This window comes from Natator depressus, chromosome 4, assembly GCF_965152275.1.
Source record: "Natator depressus isolate rNatDep1 chromosome 4, rNatDep2.hap1, whole genome shotgun sequence".
NCBI classification, from domain to species: Eukaryota; Metazoa; Chordata; order Testudines; family Cheloniidae; genus Natator; species Natator depressus.
Genome location: NC_134237.1, coordinates 11,510,518 through 11,530,165, shown reverse-complemented (window position 1 = coordinate 11,530,165; position 19,648 = coordinate 11,510,518). Strand labels below are relative to the sequence as shown.

Here is a 19,648-nt window from a genome sequence, read left to right as displayed (position 1 = left end):
AGAACCCATCATCAGCATGGACGCACGTCCTCTGGAATGGTGGTTGAAGCATCAAGGGACATATGAATCTTTAGCACATCTGGCATGTAAATATCTTGCGACACCAACTACAATAGTGCCCTGCGAATGCCTGTTCTCACTTTCAGGTGACATTGTGAACAAGAAGCAGGCAGCATTATCTCCTGCAAATTGTAACAAACCTTGTTTGTCTTAGCGATTGGCTGACCAAGAAGTAGGACCGAGTGGACTTGTAGGCTCTAAAATTGTACATTGTTTTATTTTTGAATGCAGTTTTTTTACATAATTCTACATTTGTAAGTTCAACTTTCCTGATAAAGAGATTGCACTGCAGTCCTTGTATGAGGTGAATTGAAAAATACATTTTGTTTTTTACAGTGCAAATATTTGTAATAAAAAATAAATAGAAAGTGAGCACTGTACACTTTGTATTCGGTGTTGTAATTGAAACTAATATCTTTGAAAATGTAGTAAACATCCAAAAATATTTACAATAAATGGTATTCTATTGTTGTTTCACAGCGTGACTAATTGCGATTAATTTTGACAGCCATAATAAAAATGTGTAACTGCAGCAGAGTGCTCAAGGATAGAATCATGTACAGATGTGATCAAACACAGCTGATCTGAATTGGGCCAATATACTTTTGAACATGGGTTTTCTTCAATGGTGGGCAGTTAGTGAGTAATTCAATTTTCGGTTACTGCAAGCACCCTGTACTAGTAATTTCGCGGTAATCATAAACCACGTTATGCACCCTGCACTAGTAATTTCGTGGTAATCATAAACCATGTTATACATCCTGCTTGAAATGGGAAGGAAGGGAAAATAAGCCATAATAAGTCTGTTGTACAAATTATTTGCATATTTTGTAAACACTGTGTGATAATTGACCTAGTCCATAGGCATCATAAAAGGGGGAAAATTCCTACCCTAAACTGTAGAATGCCAGAGCCAAATGTTCAGCTGGTGCAAACTGGTGTAGCCCCACTATTGACTTCCATGGCGCTGTGCAAATTTACACTAGATTAAGATCTCACCCAGTGGCTGAAATATATACACTCAGAGCCCAGTTGTGCTATCCCACTCGTACTGAACAGTACCTTACTACATACGCAATCTCTGTGATTTTAGTGAGCCTACCCATGAGTCTACTACTCACTGTGAGCAAGGGTGGCACAAGCTGGCTCTTAAAATTACACATCTACGTGAACTGAAGCACTGAAATTTACCATTTGTAGAAGACTGTTTTATAGGATGTTCAAAGAGGCAAACGCCATTTCTCAAAGTAACATTTGTAGAGAATACAGAGTACCAGCTCAGATGAGTGATGAGAAATTATACGCCACAAGACGAAGAAGATTACAAGACCACGAAACAAAGATGTTTATATGATGATAATTGTTTTCCTTACATTAAAATTGGAAAGAGGAAATTCCAATGAATTGCCGCGATCATGTCAGCTTTAAATGGTATCTGGGTACCAATCCAGGCCTGTAATTAAATGCTCTCCGAGCACTCATAAATCATATGAGAGTGTAAGAGAGAAATTAATTATAAGGTCATAAGTCAGTGGAAGTGCCGTGGTGATACTGCTTCTCAGGCAGCTTCAAAAATCCCCATATGAACAAATAGTACAGAAACCGTTCAAGCTCTCTTTCTTTTAATCACAGTGATGCTTGCAGAAGCATGCAATAAAACACTTACTAAAGGGGATCAACCCTCGTAAAGGAGAAACAATGCTGTGGGATCAGAAAAGCTGCCATCTATTGACATCAGTGCAGAAGTTTGATCTTACTGGGATAAGCGATGACCCTAATGCTGGGGGAATGGGAGGGGAATCACACGGAGACATCATCATTCTGTAGAATGTCCTGTTAGTACGCAAAGCATCTATCTGTCAGCGCTCTGTCCAATCAGGAGACTTACTTTATCATACTGCTTTCCCTAATCCTTGCACAACTTTGAGGAACAGTCTGTGATATCAAAGCACATAGTAACCTACTGCTTTTGCCTAATGTTAGCATTCTTATACTTCCTTGGGGCTTGTCTACACAGGGGAGTTATTCTGCAATAAGGCTGGGAGTTAATTTCAAGCGCTATAGCTATTCTAGAATAACTCCCTGTGTGGATGCCCTTATTCTGGAGTAAGTGTCCAAAGAGGGAGTCATTCCTGAATAGTTATTGTGGAATAGCTTATCCCAAAATAGCTATTCTGGTCAATTTCTCTGTGTAAACAAGCCCTTCAAAAATGGAGAAATCTATCCACAGATTTTTGAATTAATCTGCTATTAAATTTCACTGCATTGTCACTGCTCAAATTCTTTCACACATTGAGGGAGGTACATCAGATGTTCTGGATTAAGAGAATAGCGGCATCTCCTATGTTCTTAAGGTGAAAACCACAAAGCAAAGCAAAATGGTTCTGCTACCTTAAACAGACAAAAACTTTGCACCCGTGTGAGAGGAGAATGACGCCTACGCTGATTTAGATAATAAAAAAAAATGGTAACAGAATACACAGCCTTTTACTGAGTTACTGGTCAAATCCAGCCCAGTTCAGTAGTGATCATGAATTGCTAACATCTGATGGCTCTTCAGTGGTATACACAGGGCCTGGTTTACAATGGCTACCAGTGGCACCATAAGCCGGGCCCATGCTCAGAAGGGGCCCCGGCCTGCTCTGCTTGCACTGTGCCCCTAGACCCCCCCATCCCGCCCACCACTTGCTCCTCCCAGCAAGCTGACGGCTTATCTCTGCCCCCTGGCCGGCCCTCCAGCTCCGGGCAGTCTCTGCTTCCCACCACCTGTGGGGCCCCGCCTGTCTCCCCGGAGCTGAGCCACCTGGGACTGGTGCAGAAGCCTGGCCAGTCTCAGCCAGTTGTGGGGAGAACAGGTGGGGAGGGGGCCTTGGCTGGGCCCCTCCAGTCAAGTGGGGCCTGAGGGAGCCTGGCTGATCTCGCCACTCCCGAGGGGTCAGAGCGATTCCCCGGCCCGGGATCAGCCCTGGCTGCACTGGCGGCTCAGCCCGGCAGACACAGTTGCCCCCCAGCAGGGCCGGTGTGTGCAGCGGGGAGGCAGGGCGTGGGTGAGTGGGTCTCTTGAGGGTCTGGGGGGGTGGGGCTACTGGGCTGTGAGGGGGTGAGGAAGATCTCTGTGTGTTGGGGCACTAGGCAGTGGGGGTTCTGTGTGGGGTGCTGGGCAGTTGTGGTGGGGCTGTGGGCAGGGGGGCGGTGGGCAGGGGTGGGGTTGTGCAGGGCACCGTGTGGTGCAGCATGGACAATTGGGCGTCTGGCAACTGCCGGTTTGTAAACAGTGCCCTCGCACTGGGCTGGGCGGACCATGTCATGCCCCTGGCTGGCCCCTCGCTCTGGGGACCAACACCACACCGTGCTCCACTGCCCCCATGGGGGCCCACAAATATGTTTTTAACGAAAGGTTAATCCGGCCCTGGGTCTACATGAAATGAATTGGAGGTCTCAGTGGTACTTAGTGGACTGGTGTTCCCACCACAAAAACCACAGCCAGTATTGATACTAACGATCACCCTTGCTGGCAGGCTGTGTACAGGGCCGGAGGCTGAACTATCCTCAGACCGTGAGAGAGCAGCCCTCCGGGTCACGCTTAGGCACAAGGGTGGGATACCTGGCATTCCTCTTGCCCGGGCTGTAATTTAATGGAGCATTTCAGACTCCCGAGCTGATTCCATGGCAGCCAGATGCTGTACTGCCCTGGTGGGAACATCAGAAATGTAGATAGACCAGAGATTAGATAAAACAGCTGCCAATCCAGCAAGGAACACTCATTCTTTTCAAAGCCATTCAAAGAGTGCTCTCGGCAACAGAACAGCCAAACAGCTCCTCCTACACACGGCGGATACAGACGAGGATCAGCCATTGGTCCTTCCTGCTAGAATGGGGTCTCATCCCACTAAATTCACGGTAGGTAAATTTAGAACAAATAAAAGGAAACCCTCCAGGCAGTGTTCAGTCAACCACTGGCATTTACCGCTGCAGGAAGTCGCAGTCAAGTGCTGGGGCTGGAATTCTTTAACTGGCTGGCTAATATTATGACCAATAATAACATTTAAAATAAAGCTTGCTAAAAGTAAGGACCATGAAACCACAGGCTTCAGGGCCTCAGATGACAAGGGCCAGGAAGGAATTCCTTGTCCGCCACCCCAGTACAGTGCTGTGCAAGGGGTGAGGTGCATGGTGGGAGGTTTGGGCTCCTCTCTCCAGCACCAGGTATAAGTCAGTGCTGGAGTAGAATAAGCAAAGGCAGATCCTGTGTTTCCGCTGTATTCAGTGCTCTACTTTACAATGAAAGAGGTGCCCAGGCTCAAGCAATTAGAGGCCGGGGCTCAAGTAATATTTTTACATGCATAAGGGATGCAGCCCCAGAGGTGCTGGGGCTATGAACTGCCAAGCCTGGAGGTGCCAGGGCTCCGCTCTGGCACAAATCAAGCACTGACTGTATTGATTCTTGCAGAGACCAAAGACACACGGAGTCCATTCCTACCCTGAGGGACACTGGTATAAAGTGAGAGCAACTTCATGGAAGCCCCTGGAGTGTCTCCAGAAGGGCAAGGGTCAGGGATAGCTCAGTGGTTTGAGCATTGGCCCCCTAAACCCAGGGTTGTGAGTTCAATCCTTGAGGGGGCCATTTAGCGATCTGGGCAAAAATTGGGGATTGGACTGCTTTGAGTAGGGGGTTGGACTAAATGACCTCCTCAGGTCCCTTCCAACCCTGATCCTCTATGATTCTCTGAAGAGAACTGCAGCCACCCCAGCCACCCCACCTGTGGACCGCTCTCATTTCCCACCGTGTAAATCCGGAATAAGTCCATTGCCTGCGGGGGGGAGCTACTCCAGATCTACCCCGGGGTAACTGAGAGCAGAATTTGGCCCACTGATTTCCAGCCCTAGGAAGCTTTCGTTTCCTTCCTGCCCTGCCGCAGGTGCCTGGTTCTCGCCTACCCCAGCAGCAGGGGCTGGTCCTCTGGCCCCGGCTCGGCGCTCCTGCCGCCTGGAGCTAGGCCGGGCACAGGGTCTCTCCCTCCCGCCGCGCGGGGGGGTCCTGGCGCCCCGGGGCGCTGCGCTGCCTGGGCTGGGAGGAGCAGAGGGGCCCGCCCGGTGACCCGGCCCGGCGGCGTGCGAGGGAAGCCGGGGGCGGAGGAGGGATTCCCCGGCCGGCCGGCGGCTGCACAGCCGGCTCGCTGAAGCAATCCTCCCCCGGGCGCCGGGACAGGGCGGCCGGCCCCAGCCTCCGCGGCTGGCCCCGGGATTTCGTCACATGGGAACCCGAGCCGCGGCTTCCGCCTCCTCCCGGGCAGGGTATAAAGGGCGAGGCGGCGGCGGCCGGGGCTGCAACCAGCCTGTGGCCGTCGCCGGAGCCGCCCGCTGCCCTGAAGCTCCAGCGCCGCGTCTCCCCGGGATCCGGAGCGGTGCGGGATGGACGCCGGTGGCTGCCCGAGGATGCGGAGCGCGCTGCTTTGCCTCGGTAAGCGGCGCCCTTTGGGGCTCTCCTGAGCGCTCCGCGGCGGGTGCCGGGGGCCCGGGGCAGCCGGGGGGGGGGCCGGGGCAGGCTCTGGCGTGGCCCGCTGCCCGTGCCCTGCCCGCCTGCCGTGCGTGCCCCGCTGCCACTCGTGGGAGCGGGCAACCGGAGCTGGGCTCCCTCCAGCCGCGGCGCACGGGAGGCCGGAAGGGAGGCGGCGAGTCTCTGCATGTCCTTCCACCATCGCCGGGGCAGGCAGCAGGGAAGGTCCTGTCGGCTCGGGCGGCCTGAGCCTGCGGGGCTGCTTTGAATGGAGCCCTCTGGTGAAATCGCAGAGGGCTGTTGTCGCTGAAGGGCAGGCTCAGGCTCGGGCTCGCCGGCCTCATTGGTTTCTGGCCAGGCTTTTTAGGAAGTTTAGGGCCAGGTGTCTTCCGCACTGATCAGTAGCTGAGACCGGCCCCAAGGAAAGCAGTGGCATTGCTTGGGTAGTAAGGTGGCAGGTGAGGGTATCCAATCTGGCCCTTGTAGGTGTCCACAGGGTCTCCCTTGCTTTCAACTGCCTCATGGTTTTAGAAAATATTACTCCCTTAAGGGGAAAAAAAAAAACAATTTTGTGTTCTGTTATTTCTTGTATGCAGGGTAGCTGTAGCCCTGTTGGTCCCAGGATATTAGAGAGAGGCGGTTCCTGGGGAAATATCTTCTATTGGACCAACTTGGACTCCAAAGCTTCTCTCTCTCATCAGCAGAAGTTGGTCCACTAAAAGATTTTTCTCCACCCACCTCATCTCTCTATTTCTTGGGATCTGAGCAGCAAGCTGGGCTTTTAAAATCTCAGGACCATCCTTGCAGTCTCATGAAGACAAAACTCCCATTGACCTCAATGAGAGCTTTGCATCTGTAAGGACTGTGGGATCCCACCCTCTATATATGGTAATCATCATCCCATTCAGAGAAGGTCCTGCAGTCTTTAACTCTCAGCGACCTCAATGGGAGGTTTTCCCAGGACAGACTGAAGGGTAAGGGCCTGCCTTCTTCTCATAAAATGGTGACCAGTTCCCCCTGATGTCTAGGTTCTTCACCTTTTCAGTGCGGTGCAGTTCAGTAATAAATTCAGTGTATGTCTGAAAGTTTGGCAAAGCCATGGGCGCCTAATCTGTGCATCTGTAGAGCTGGGACCCACGTTGATGGAGCAATAACAAATGCTTGTACTGCACCTTTGCTGGGCAGTGGTAGTGGTGACCCATGCTTATTGCTGCAAACTGACCAACTAAGAGCATGACTTAGCTTTGGTGCAAGGAAGATCAGAATCAGGCCCAGTGGGAGTTGTGCCCAGGTATCTGAGGGCAGAGTTGGGCCCAAAGTGTTTGAAAACGCCATTCATTGCTCTGTAATTCCAAAGCCTATTTTAATGTCTACAATGGGTTGTTAATTGAGACATTAAATAACAGAATTACATTGTTACCCATACACCTAGTGCTTTTGAGCCTTCGCAAAGATGCTTAATTACAGAGCGGCTGTTTCATCATCTGCCAAGCCTATTTCAGCATGAGCTCATCAGTTTCTGTTTTCCACATTTACTTCCATGCCACTTTACATTCCAGCTATTATACCACCATTTTATTTGCCAACATGTTACAAATAAGCCATGGGCCTTTGTGATCTGGGCATCGACTGTTTCCAGCACAAGGATGACATTGAAATGTGTTGTGCAAATGTCTGTGAACCGATGTCTCTTTTGGCATGTGTAAAAGCCCCTAGTAAAAAGGCTAGATTTGACCACCCTTACTCACAGAGGGCCAGATTGTGATATGCCTCGTTAAACCGAGCTGAATAGTGCACTACTCTACAAATGGACCCATTGGCTTCAGTGGAAGTAAGGTGCTCCTCAGTAAGAGCCAGATTCCTTCCCTCTGGCCTATGGAAGAAGAATGTGCCTCCTGAAATCTACTCCACATTCCTAGTTTTGGAGGGGATGTGTCTTTCCGGCCGCCACCCTTAAACCCTAGTCTATTTCATGACCGAATCTTATAAAACGATTTAGAGAAATTACTGTGGGCCACAGTGTGATCCTCTTATTCATACTGAAGAGCTCCTTCCCCCCCAGAGGTTGTCCCAGTCAGTCATTGATGCTGCTTATAGAAGTAAGGTGCTACTACGTGGATGAGCGTATGGGTCTGATAGTCTGGCCCTTTGTGGTCTAAGGAGTTGTGGTCCAGAATCTTTAAACCTCTTGAACAATTTCTCGGCTGATTTAGAGCACTAATGTAAAGGTGAACTTGTGTTCAGGAAGGTAAACCTGGAAAGGAATCATTAGCATGGATTTGGGCAGCCCTGCGATAAAGGCTTATTTTTGCCTGCAACACTTTTAGCCAGTCCTGTAAAAGATGTATTAACTAGGAAAAAGAAATGTTATTTATAAGGTTAAAGCAGCTAAACAATCAAATTGAGGGCATTATCACCGTGACGCTGGCTGAGAGATGATGATAGTAGCTGCTATAACATGGAAGCTTTATATGTCCTTTAGGGCTAACCCAAGCTAAACAGCTAGGGACCCCTTGCTTATGCTTAGAAATCTTCACCTCTCAGACTTCAAGCAGCGTTGGGATACTAATTCCTTCTTAACAGGGATTTCCCCCCCCTTCCCTGGCATTCAAGTTGTGATGGGATGGGGGCTTGTGCACTACCCTCTTCAGAGATGTGGGGAAGCAATCAACAAAGTCTTTTGTCTACTGATGTTCCACAGTCCATAGTGTCCATAGGCCTTTTTTTGTTGGGAAGGAGATAACCACAAGAGGGGTTATTTCACATTTGGTAATGCTTCTCTGTGGTTTTACAGTCTTGGCAGCTGTGTTTATAGTTACAGAACAAACACACTTAAACATTCCCTTATAACATGGGATACAGATATAACATGCAGCATCCTACAAGCATTCCATAAAGTTTAAGCACATTCTTATAACTCTAATATCTATTTTAACAATACTAACTCAGAGACGAGCCAGACAACTATGCGTTTGTAAGCGATCAGTGAGGCTGAGTGGCATTGGGATGAGCTGGCACTTGATCTGCCAGCGTCACGGTAATAATGCCCTCAATTTGATTGTCCGTAATCCGCACTTAAAGATGCACCAAATTGCACTGAATTAAAAGATTAGCTCATCTCCACCACTAACCTACATCCAAATGTAATGATATGCAAATGTGCTAATTAACATATATATTAACACATTCCACTGATGACAGTGGAAACTTTTTCCAAAGACGCTTCCCCAGAGGTGCACAGGGAGGAATTCAGACGGCACATCCTAAGTGTGGACATTATAAAATACACCGTTACTTTTAATGGGCCCAATCCTGCCCCCTTTTGACGTCAAAGGCAGTTTTGCCATTGACTTCAATGGGTGTAAGATCAAGTCCCAAACGAAATGAAGCGATTAGTTGAATTATGCCTTCCATGAACAAACTGCTACACAGCATGGCCCAGAACTTAGTGGTAAAACACACTCATTTGTGCCAGCCTAACTTATACACCCAAATACTAGATGTGCCCACACAACTACCTGATTTACACATGTACATTTGGAACTTGCACAGCTAAGTCACTTGCACACAGTTATTTATGTGTGCATAGCTTTCTCTCTCTTGTACTGTATTGAAATGTGGGGCGTGTGACCTTGCTAACCATGGTCAGGAATGTTCCTCCATGTTAAATTCGTATATTGCTGATGACAAGTAAAACCTGAAAGTGACAAAATGACATCTGAGAAACTATTTCAAAAATAAAAAGATTGGCCTATATTGCCTTAAAATGGGTTTAAATTTGCTGGAAGGATGTGACATAGATAACTGAGAATCAGGTCCATTGTAATTGGAACATATTAGAATTACTTTTACCTAAGACCCTACTGACCACTCTTGGTAGCTGTTGCATATTGCACATCTGTTATGGAAAATCCCTGGTATACCACCCTTGGTCTGATTCTCTTCACCCCACACTTGGTCAACAGCATTAAGATTCCAGTAAGGCAGCCTGCAAGTATGACAATGCTAACCTTTTGTAAAGCAGGAAAAAGCATTCCATTTACATTCCAGCCATGCAGCAATAAATGTAAAAGTAACATTCCAGTGAATCAGTAATAAATACCCACCATCTTGCTACACTCTGCAGTACAAGATAACAGTATTTGCTTACTGATCAAGGTAGTGGTATTAATACAAACAGGACCCCACCTTTCCCAGAATCCTCATTCGACACTCACCATAGCAGCAATAGACACATGCGTGTTGTGAAATTAACAGCCACCTGCAGGTAGTCATTATGGGAAAGGCTCTCCGCTTCGATCTACAACGCAGATCCCTTATCCACCACCCAGATCGCCTTTGCACTCCCATTGACGTCATTGGGAATTGCGTGTATGGAAAAAGGCCAGAATGTGCAACAAAGATCCCCTGTGCAGATTGGAGAGGAGAATTTTGTCCTAATGCCAGAAGATACAAAGGTGTATCTGAAAATGTACTTGCCATGTTGTGCTTTTGTAATGAACTTCTCTCCCCCACCTATCTGCAATCACCTAACAAAGGAGCCCATCAGCTATTCTGCATAGGCAGCAAGTGACATTGCTGGCTTATTTTGTCTCTTTCTGTTGCTTAAATATGCATGTGTTCACTGTCTCAGGATGGACAGTACTGGGCCACATTGAAGGGAAGTGTTGATAGGAGACACCTGGTATACCATTCAGGACTAAAGGAAGTTGCAGCTTTTGCACATACAGGGATTTCCAACTTTTTAGTTAGGGTTTTTAGTAAGGCCAGGTTCTGATCTCATTTACACTGGTGTAAATCCATCAGAAATCTCTTAATTTTAGCAGAGTCATTCTGGATTTACAATCGTGTAAATGAGATCAGAATCATACCTATTCTTTTTCTTTTTCACCCAACAGAGCCTAATGTCTACAAAGGATCTAGAGCCTCTTGGGTTAAATTCTGCTTTCTGGTACATATGCACGGCCCCCATTGGCTTCAGTGGGAATTGTCTGTGTGAACCTATAAGGCAGAATTTGGCTTGTGCTATTCTCTGGAGAGCAGGTGAAGCTGGTCTCTTAAATTCACAGAATTTTTGTGGGTGTGAGATGAGACTTGGGTTAGTTGACACTTATACATTCAACATTACCCCTGTGGTACAGTAGTGTGAGTGGGGTGCTTTTGAAAACCCCACTCCCTACCATTGATTTCAATGGGAGCAGAGTTCGGCCAACGTTGAGCACTCTTAAAAATCTCGGCATCAGTACCCAACTACCGGGGCAAGCATCGTGAGTCAAGGATCTTGTACAGGTAAACCTCCCATCCAGGGAGATATTTACTTGGGGAAGGAGCTCAGGATTTGGTCTGTGTTTTTGGCCCAGGTCCTCAGCTGGTGTAAATAAACATAGCTCTACTGTAACAAATGCAGCAACATCGATTGACGCCAGCTGATGATCTGGCTCTTTGTTTCTAAATGTGAATTCATTTGAAAGGTCAGGTTTTGGGGTTTTTTGTTTTTTTCCCAAAAGCACTATGCGTTGGGGTAACACTGCTCCACTCAGTCAAATGGTCCCATTGAAGTCAATGGCGAACACTCAGTGCCTTTGAAAAACCCACCTCATAAAGGAAGCGCACCTGGAGCCCTTCCCCACTCCCATCTAATGCAATGGGAGTTTTGGCTGAGTAATGCTGGCAGGATTTAATTTTCATTGATTTGGAATATTTTTAATGTTTTTTTTTTAAAAAAACAAAAACAAACAACCGTTTGTTTTCCTGTGACATAACACTGTTCCAATGGCTTCCCCCGGCAAAATAGGAATCTATGCCCACTTTTCCCGTTACACTAGCTATACTAGATAAAGATGTAAACTGAGTAATCGTCTCATTGTTTCATTAAAATGTTGGGTTTCAGAATAGAAAGTGACAAATATATATTTTAAGAGGGACAGAATTGACATGACTCCATGGTTCATGTGAAATACATAGCACTTGGAAGTGCCTTGTTAACTGAAATGAAGGAGAAAAGGGAAGCCTATTAGCAATAGTATAAAATGGAGTGGCAGCAGGAAGTCCGTAATCATTTTGGAACCGACGTGGCTGAAACATAAGGAAACTTTCTAATAACTGGAAGTTTAATAAAAAGGATGATCACGAAATTATGAAGGCACACTCCCTTCATTAGGCACTCATGACCTGACAAGTCGAAAGATGCTCGCAGCCCAAAGGCAAAGACAGAAATTACAGACTGCAATGGAATGGGGCTGACAATTAAACAGTTCATGAGCGGGTTAGCTTGTGACCACAGCAAAGGTGTTAGCAAAGCGGATTTCGTGAGCAGTTTGGGCAAAGATTGATTATTCATCATGGGACTTCCGAATATTTGTAAGGATTAGTATCGAAACCTGTGCGGGGATGCACATTCCATTGATGGAATACCTGAAATCTATACTGGGACAGCACCTTCTAACTCGAAGGACGCCAGAGTGCTTTACAAACTGTATCTCTAGGATTTCCCCTCATTGCTATCATGTGGCCACCTCTGCTATGCAAATGCAACAGCCATTCTGTGTCAGCAATACGGCACTGTGTGGATTTCTGGAGGTGAACTGAAGGGAAATGTACCCAGTTTAAACTACAGAGCCAGAGACTAGTCACACTTTTCCTGGGATCTTGTTCCTATTTCTCAATGGTTCACAAACCAATACACATGCAAATACAGCTGGAATTTTCCAAGGCGCTGAAGGGAGTTAGGCACCTAACACCCATTGATGTTCAATGGTGACTGAGTGCCTGACTTCCTTAGGCAACACTGAAAAGGAGTACTTGTGGCACCTTAGAGACTAACCAGTTTATTTGAGCATAAGCTTTCGTGAGCATAAGTTTTCGTGATGCATCCGATGAAGTGAGCTGTAGCTCATGAAAGCTTATGCTCAGATAAACTGGTTAGTCTCTAAGGTGCCACAAGTACTCCTTTTCTTTTTTCGAATACAGACTAACACGGCTGTTACTCTGAAACCTGTCATTAGGCAACACTGATGATCCCCACCTACATGTGATTGCATGCACAAATGGGATATTTATGTGCATAGATGGCCAGTTAAGTATCTAACTGGCCACTTGAATGAGCAAATATCTAGCTTGTGATCTCAGGTCTGATAACCATGTGTGTGGTACAAAATCAAACCCTTGGTGACCAGCTTTCACACAGGCATCATCTGAGCAGATGGTGTCCCCTAAACCCCAGAGCAGGGTGTTGGTTCAATGCTGAGTCAGCAGAAAGAGTGCCATCTGCTGAGTCACCAATGCTTCCCGCAGCATCTGGGGGGTTGCCTTTTAAAACTCCTCCTCAGCACTTGACCTGTTTTGGTCTTGCTTGATTTATGAGTTCTAACAAGATTAGTCTCCCCATTAACTTCAATTGGGCAAGCCCTGGGAATGGGAGCCTAGCATTTAAAAACAAATTTATTTAGGAGATCAGCCAAAACTTTAAAAGGTAAATGGCAGTGAAGACGTGAACTTTCTCGTATTTTGAGTGCAAATTTTGTGTGAGAAGTTTCTATTGCATCGATGGAGTATGTATATCCCAGTGTGGCATTTGGTACTTAGTTAGATCAGTGTGAGATCCATAGCCCCAAATTGGCAAAATGTCTGAGCACATGCTTAAGTGCCATTGAAGTCCATGGGATTTCAGCATGTGCTTAAAGGTAAGCATGTGCTTAAGTGTTTTTACATAGTCAGGACCCATGTCCGTGAGGCTCATACCACTGAGGCTGCAGTCAGAACATGGGTCAAATCCTGTTCCCCTTCTCATTCATACAATCCCAATTCAACACAGCATTTAAGCACATACTTAAATTCATCCCTACTGAACCTAGCAGTTAAACACAGGTTTAAATTAATCCCTATTCCTATCACTATGTACTCTGCTGAACTGGGGCCATAGACCTCCAACATGGTGGTTTTATTATTGATTATTGCATTTTAGTATTTGTGTTTGGATTGGTTGATCCTAAGGACCATACCTGTATTTGTTCTCTGGCTATATTAGTAGGTTTATGTTGAGATTACGATTAAACTCCAGAAATAAGTAAAGAAAATCTCTCAAACTGATTAGTACTCCAAATACTATAACTAGAAGAGATTCCTCCAACACCACTTTTATTTCTTTGTGCCATTAATAGGAATTTTTGTTATTTGTCTGTCCCATAGGCTTTTATCTATTGCAAGCTGTCTTTGGTACAACAGTGATCCCGTTATGTGAACCAAATGAAATGGAAAACTGTACAACAGCGCTGAGTAAGTACGACATTTTAACACTGCCTCTTTAAAGACATGGCCCGTTCAGCAAAAGTCTTCAGCGTCTGGCAATCCCCATTTTTCTCAGTGGGAGCTGAGCGCTTTTAAAAACAAAGTGAGTTAATATTTTAGGGCCTGCAAGGTGCTGGGGCTGAGAAGAGTTCCAAAAGGTACTAAGCATCTGGCAGGATCCAACCCTGAGTCTCTATTCCCTTTTATTAAACCGAGAGTGTTAAATAATTATGCCTCAGAAAACAATTCACTGTGGTACAGTATCAACTGAAATAGCTACTCTTGTATCCAGAATTCCCACTAGAAAAAACAATCGGGGTGGGATTTTCAAAGCCCATCTCAAGGGTTTGGCTGCCTAAACCCTATTTATTTTAATGGGAATTGGCTTTGAAAATTTCAGCCCTAGCCTAGGTTTCATAAGAATAAATGCAAATGATACAGATAAACTCTGAGCAGTGTTAAGAAATGCAGGCAAAATTATTGCAAAAAAGACTAACAAAACATTAATCAAATCTACTTCCAGTTCAGACGGAGAATAACCCACGGGTGGCTCAAGTTGGGATAACCAGATGCAAGGCTGAAATGCAAGACTACTGCTTCCATGGGCAGTGCATGTACCTTGTGGACTTAGACGAACATTACTGTAGGTAAGAGGAAATTTGTAGAATACCATTTTGTCATTTCTTCCTGAGTTTGAGTGCATATGTGAATTGCACGCAATTGCATGAACTGGCTTTGATCTCACCTGTCACCTGCTTTCAGACTCTGTCACATGAAAATCAAAAGCAATTTAGGGCACTGATGCAGTGAGGTATTTAAGCATTTGTCAAACTTTAAGCATATGAGTAATCCCCTTGAATTCAATGGGACTTGAATTCAGTGGTTTGAACTGACTGCAGTCAATTGGACTATGCGTGTGCATAAACTTAGGCACATGCTTAAATATCTTGCTGAATCGGGGCCTGAACCTGGAGAGGGAAAAAACAAAATAATGGCAAGTCACATAGGATGGCCCATTAGTACAGATCTTAAACTAGTCATTGGTCAATCATTGCAGCAATGCGTAAGTCACTTACGCTGGTGTAAATGAGGAGTAACTCTCTGGATTTACACGAGTGGAAGAGAGCAAAATGTGCCCAACAACTTCTACATACAGCATCTGACTTCCCAAGCCTGGTTTGGGCCAAACAGCCCATTGTTTCTTTATGAGCTTTGCCTCCACATGGCCCTGCAGGGCTAAGATCCTGGATATCTTATGAAGGCATTACCCTCTTCCCAGAGATGCTAGAGCAATGGGGTTTGAGAACCCAATTCAATCCTAGAAGTTAGACATGGAAAGGAGCTGTTATCATCTGGTCTTGCATGTGCCGTTGCATGATTGTTCTCTGCAGGAAATTTTCTGGAGCTTCCCCATCCATAGCCTTCCATATTGACATTGGGTTTCAAACCAACATGGTGTATTTTTCTATAACAGTGACTTCCTTTGTTTTTTCAGGTGTGATGTAGGCTTCTCCGGGGTCCGATGTGTGCATTCGGAACTTCTCAAACAGCACCTGAGCAAAGAATATTTGGCACTGACCGTTATTTTAATCCTATTTTTCCTCATTACAATCTTGGTTACAACATACTACTTATACAAATGGTAAGGCACTCTCCTATTTTACTGTGTGCTCTTAAAATATGACTCAGCTTCTCCAGCAAGGGAGAAAAGCTTTGGTTTTAACGAAGATGTCAGATGAGGAGTTCACAAAGAAGTCACATTGAGATTTTTTTTTTTTTCTTTTTGATTACATTAAGTTTTTTCGGATACCGCGCATGCTTATTACACTGCGCTTATTGACTTAAGTACTTTTGAAAAGGGTGGATTAATTATGTTTGCTTTGGCTACATGATCATAAATGAAACTTTGTGTCTTTGCTAAAATGTATGATACATTGTTGGCATCCTGAATAGCACTAGTTCAAACAATGGACTCACATTCCTAGGGCACAGCTCTATCCACTGAATATAGAGAGAAACTAGAATGAAAACCATCTGGGGCTATGCCCACAATCTGGACAGCAGGAAGCGTGGGCTCACCCTTCTCTGTAAGGATATGGGGCAGTTCTATGGAACCACCACTAAATGAGTCAGACTTGGCTCAGAGTCCTGTGGCACCTTATAGGCTAACAGATGGATTGGAGCATAAGCTGTTAGTCTATCAGGTGCCACAGGACTCTGCCGCTTTTACAGATCCAGACTAACACGGTTACCCCTCTGATACTTGACTCAGTTATCTACTCCAGACTACTCGGGTTCTGACTCCTGGTGACGAAACAGCCAAACCAGACAGGTTTCCACTTATATAGAAAATCTAAATGCTTAAGCAAAAAGAACTAAGCAATAAGTAAGCAAAAAATAACTATTTGACATTAACCCCCTTTTATTCTTTTTGCTTAATCACCTTAATCTAGTTACCAGGTTGGTCCAACCATAACCATTAAACCAACTGTTCTTTAATAAGCGATCTAATACATTTGGTATCATGGGATGTTTGTTCAGCAGTCAACATTATCCATCTCCAGGCCAATTGGTATTTTTATATATACTGCAGAATGGCTGAAACAGGGAGGTTCACCGCACTCCCGGGTTGAAGACTACACTCTGATGCTAGTTTAGGCAGCCTCCCCAAACTATGGGTGGTTAGGTGACCGCAAATCTTTCTCTATCCCTAGAAGGGTTCTCTGAAATGTTCCAACATAACTCAAGACAACATAATTTGTTGCTCTTTACAACTCAAAGGAATAGCGTAGGTGAGGATAACGTGATTTCTCAGTATTAAATACACAACTTCTAATGTGTAATATGTGATCTTTCAAATAGCAAGATTATTTAACCTAGGGCTGTTGTGGGTGTTTTACCTAGTCTCTGGGTGCTGTTTGCAGTTAAATTCTGTGGGTTCTTTGTGTGCACGTATGCCCACCCTCTCATTACTACTAGCAATCTGCTGGAGTTCAAAAAAATTCCAAGGGTAAGAATACTAAAATGGAGGCATCACTCTCCTAACAAAACGTAGAAAAAGGAAACAAACCCCCAAAAGGTCAATACCTATGCAAGAGGTTTGTTGTATCTGTTTAATTCAGGTCTATGGTTGAAATGGTTAGCTGGTGATTTTCTTGGTTCAGTTGTTGAACATAAGCTCTAGCCAGCCAGCAGAAGTCTAGCACTTCATGGGATTTAAGAAAATGTTTTTGTACTTTGTTGAACAGGGAAGTTTTTTGCTCGGCACCTTGTAGGATGGAAGCCTCTATGGAGAAGTGGAATAAGTGTTAGAGCTGCTAAGTGGCCTTTTCTTTCAGGCACAGTTATGCGTTTCATTGCTTTTTCTCTGGAGGCAACGTTTTAACAACCTCTCTGATCTTAATATTTCCAGGTACCAAAACAAGAAGGAGAGGCAAGCCAACAATCAAGAATACAAGGAGGTTGATGTCCATGAGAAGAACTCAGCGCTGCTTCCTTAGTGAAGGGGGAGAGAAACACACACACAGACCAAGGATTTGTCAGCTCGCAGCTATTTAATATTAACCTTATTTTATTAATATTTATATGTTCTAAACAAAACAATTTAAATTTGTATTAATCAGAATCAATATACAGGTCAAAAATGGATTTTTTTTTTAGTATAAATATTTGAATGTCTTTATTTTTAATGTTTTTATTTTTTTATTTTAATGTTGAATATTTAATACTATCCAATGTGGAGATAAAAAAAAAATCCTACCTCTACGTAGGATTATACATAGATATATATTTTTATAAAAAATGTAAGCTTTTTGCCAGTAATAGCTGGCCTACCAAAATACTTTGTTTTAAAAAAAAAAAAAAATACAATTTTGTATTTGTTCATGTGAACATAATGAATGTACTTATGCTTCTTAAAATTAAGTCTTCTAAATTGGGTTGAATGAATGTGGTGTAACAATGGCAGGCAGTTTACCTGATCCATGCACTTGCCTTCAGGGAAGTTTCAGATAATCAGACATGAAAACGTGGAAAGAACCTCTGGCCCTGGGAAATGTTGCTCCTCTATTCAGACTGATGTTGATTGCTAGTTTGTAGCTGGGGGTGTATTGTCATATATTTGCATCATGTTATGTTGCATACCTATGCAGGGGGGTTTTCACCAAAACTAAACTGAGGTCTAATATTCAGCTTTCAGTGAAGGCCTTGTTACTGGCACAATATTGACACCCATGTGGGAAAGTAAGGAGGTGTAAGATGTTCTCTTACTTTTCTAGGCAGGCTACTGGCTGCCCCTTAATTAGGGGAGATTGTAAATCAACCAATCATTATCACAGTCCTTTATAGTGAGGACTGTCTTCTTCTTCAGAATATTTAAGTCACACATTCCCTTACAACAACGCAGTTTGCATTTTGGGACCGATACGCAACTGTTCTGTTAGCCTCACACATGCTGCCGGATAGGCCTTGTTCACACTAGAAGGAGTTAGCAGGCATAGCCAAAACTTCCAGTTGAGCACTGGAAAGTCTGACCCACACAGGTTAAAGGTGTGGAGAGGTGGCTGATGCAGCAAGGCAATTTGTCCCTGAATGCGCCCCCATCCTCTCTGTACATCCCACATATGGAGGCTACCACTGGCTCTTCTCTTCCTGTGACCAGACATGTCTCCCCACTGCCCCCTCCACCCGGCCAGTACAGATAGGGCTCAGCTGGTGGCTGAATGGCCATGGGTGAGAAGAAGCTGAAGCAAGATATGTTGCTACCGGATCTGTGATACATGTGGAGGGGTGGGGGAAGTATCTCCCTTTGATAGACACCCAGCAAGCCAGTTAGCTGTAAAATCCCTCTTGGTCTGTTCTCTGCTTGCTTTACCTGTAAAGGGTTAACAAGCACCCAGGTAAAAGAAAAGGAGTGGGCACCTGACCAAAAGAGCCAGTGGGAAGATAGAACTTTTTAAAATAGGGAAAGAAACTTTCCCTTTGTCTGGTCTCTGGGCTGCAGGGACAGAGCAGCAATGCTGTATAAGGCTTGAACCAGGTATGAACCTTCCATACCTAGAAGAAATTATTTGGATAGGGAATGTTTAGTTAGACACAATCAGCTTTATATTTTATTTTGGCTTGTGGATCTCCTCTGTGCTAACCCCAGATGCTTTTATTTGCTTGTAACCTTTAAGCTGAACCCCCCAAGAAAGCTATTTTGGATGCTTGGTTTTTGGAATTGTTCTTTTAAATTCTAGCAAAAAGTTCCAGATGTAATGTTTTCCTTTTTTGTTGTTAATAAAATTTACCTTTTTTAAGAACAGGATTGGATTTTTGGTGCCTAAGAGGTTTGTGCACGTTGTTTGATTAGCTGGTAGCCACAGCTAATTTCCTTTGTTTTCTTTCTCCGCTCTTCCCCGAAGGGGGGCGGGGACTGAAGGGGCTTGAGGGTACCCCACAGGGAGGAATTCCCAAGTGCTCCTTCCTGGGTCCAAGGGGTGTTTTTTTTTTTTTTGTTTGTTTGTTTTTTTGCATTTGGGTGGTGGCAGCGTTTACCGAGCCAAGGTCAGAGAGAAGCTGTAACCTTGGGAGTGCAATACAAGCCTGAAGAGGCCAGTATTAATGTTTAAAATCCTTGTGGGCCCCCACCTTCTGCACTTGGAGTGACAGAGTGGTGATTCAGCCTTGACAGGGTCCCACTGACCACTCGAAATGGGTGTGCATGTTGCTTTCTTCTGTTCCCCTCTGCTGTGGGATGCAGCTGATGGCCCAACAGTCTTCATCAAGCTCAGCTGTAGCTTCATCAACCCAATGACATCTTTG

At 44.9% G+C, this 19,648-nt stretch overlaps 1 protein-coding gene across 1 annotated transcript; it reads left to right on the top strand.

The window, feature by feature from the left end:
* The first annotated feature begins 5,367 nt into the window (after nt 1-5,367).
* On the top strand, nt 5,368-19,249 carry EREG (epiregulin). Its single transcript, XM_074949920.1, has 5 exons — nt 5,368-5,521; nt 13,745-13,831; nt 14,367-14,490; nt 15,339-15,485; nt 17,256-19,249. Exons 1-5 carry the CDS (start codon nt 5,473-5,475, stop codon nt 17,341-17,343), a joined length of 495 nt encoding a protein of 164 aa, XP_074806021.1. The 5' UTR covers nt 5,368-5,472; the 3' UTR covers nt 17,344-19,249.
* The last annotated feature ends 399 nt before the right edge of the window (nt 19,250-19,648 follow it).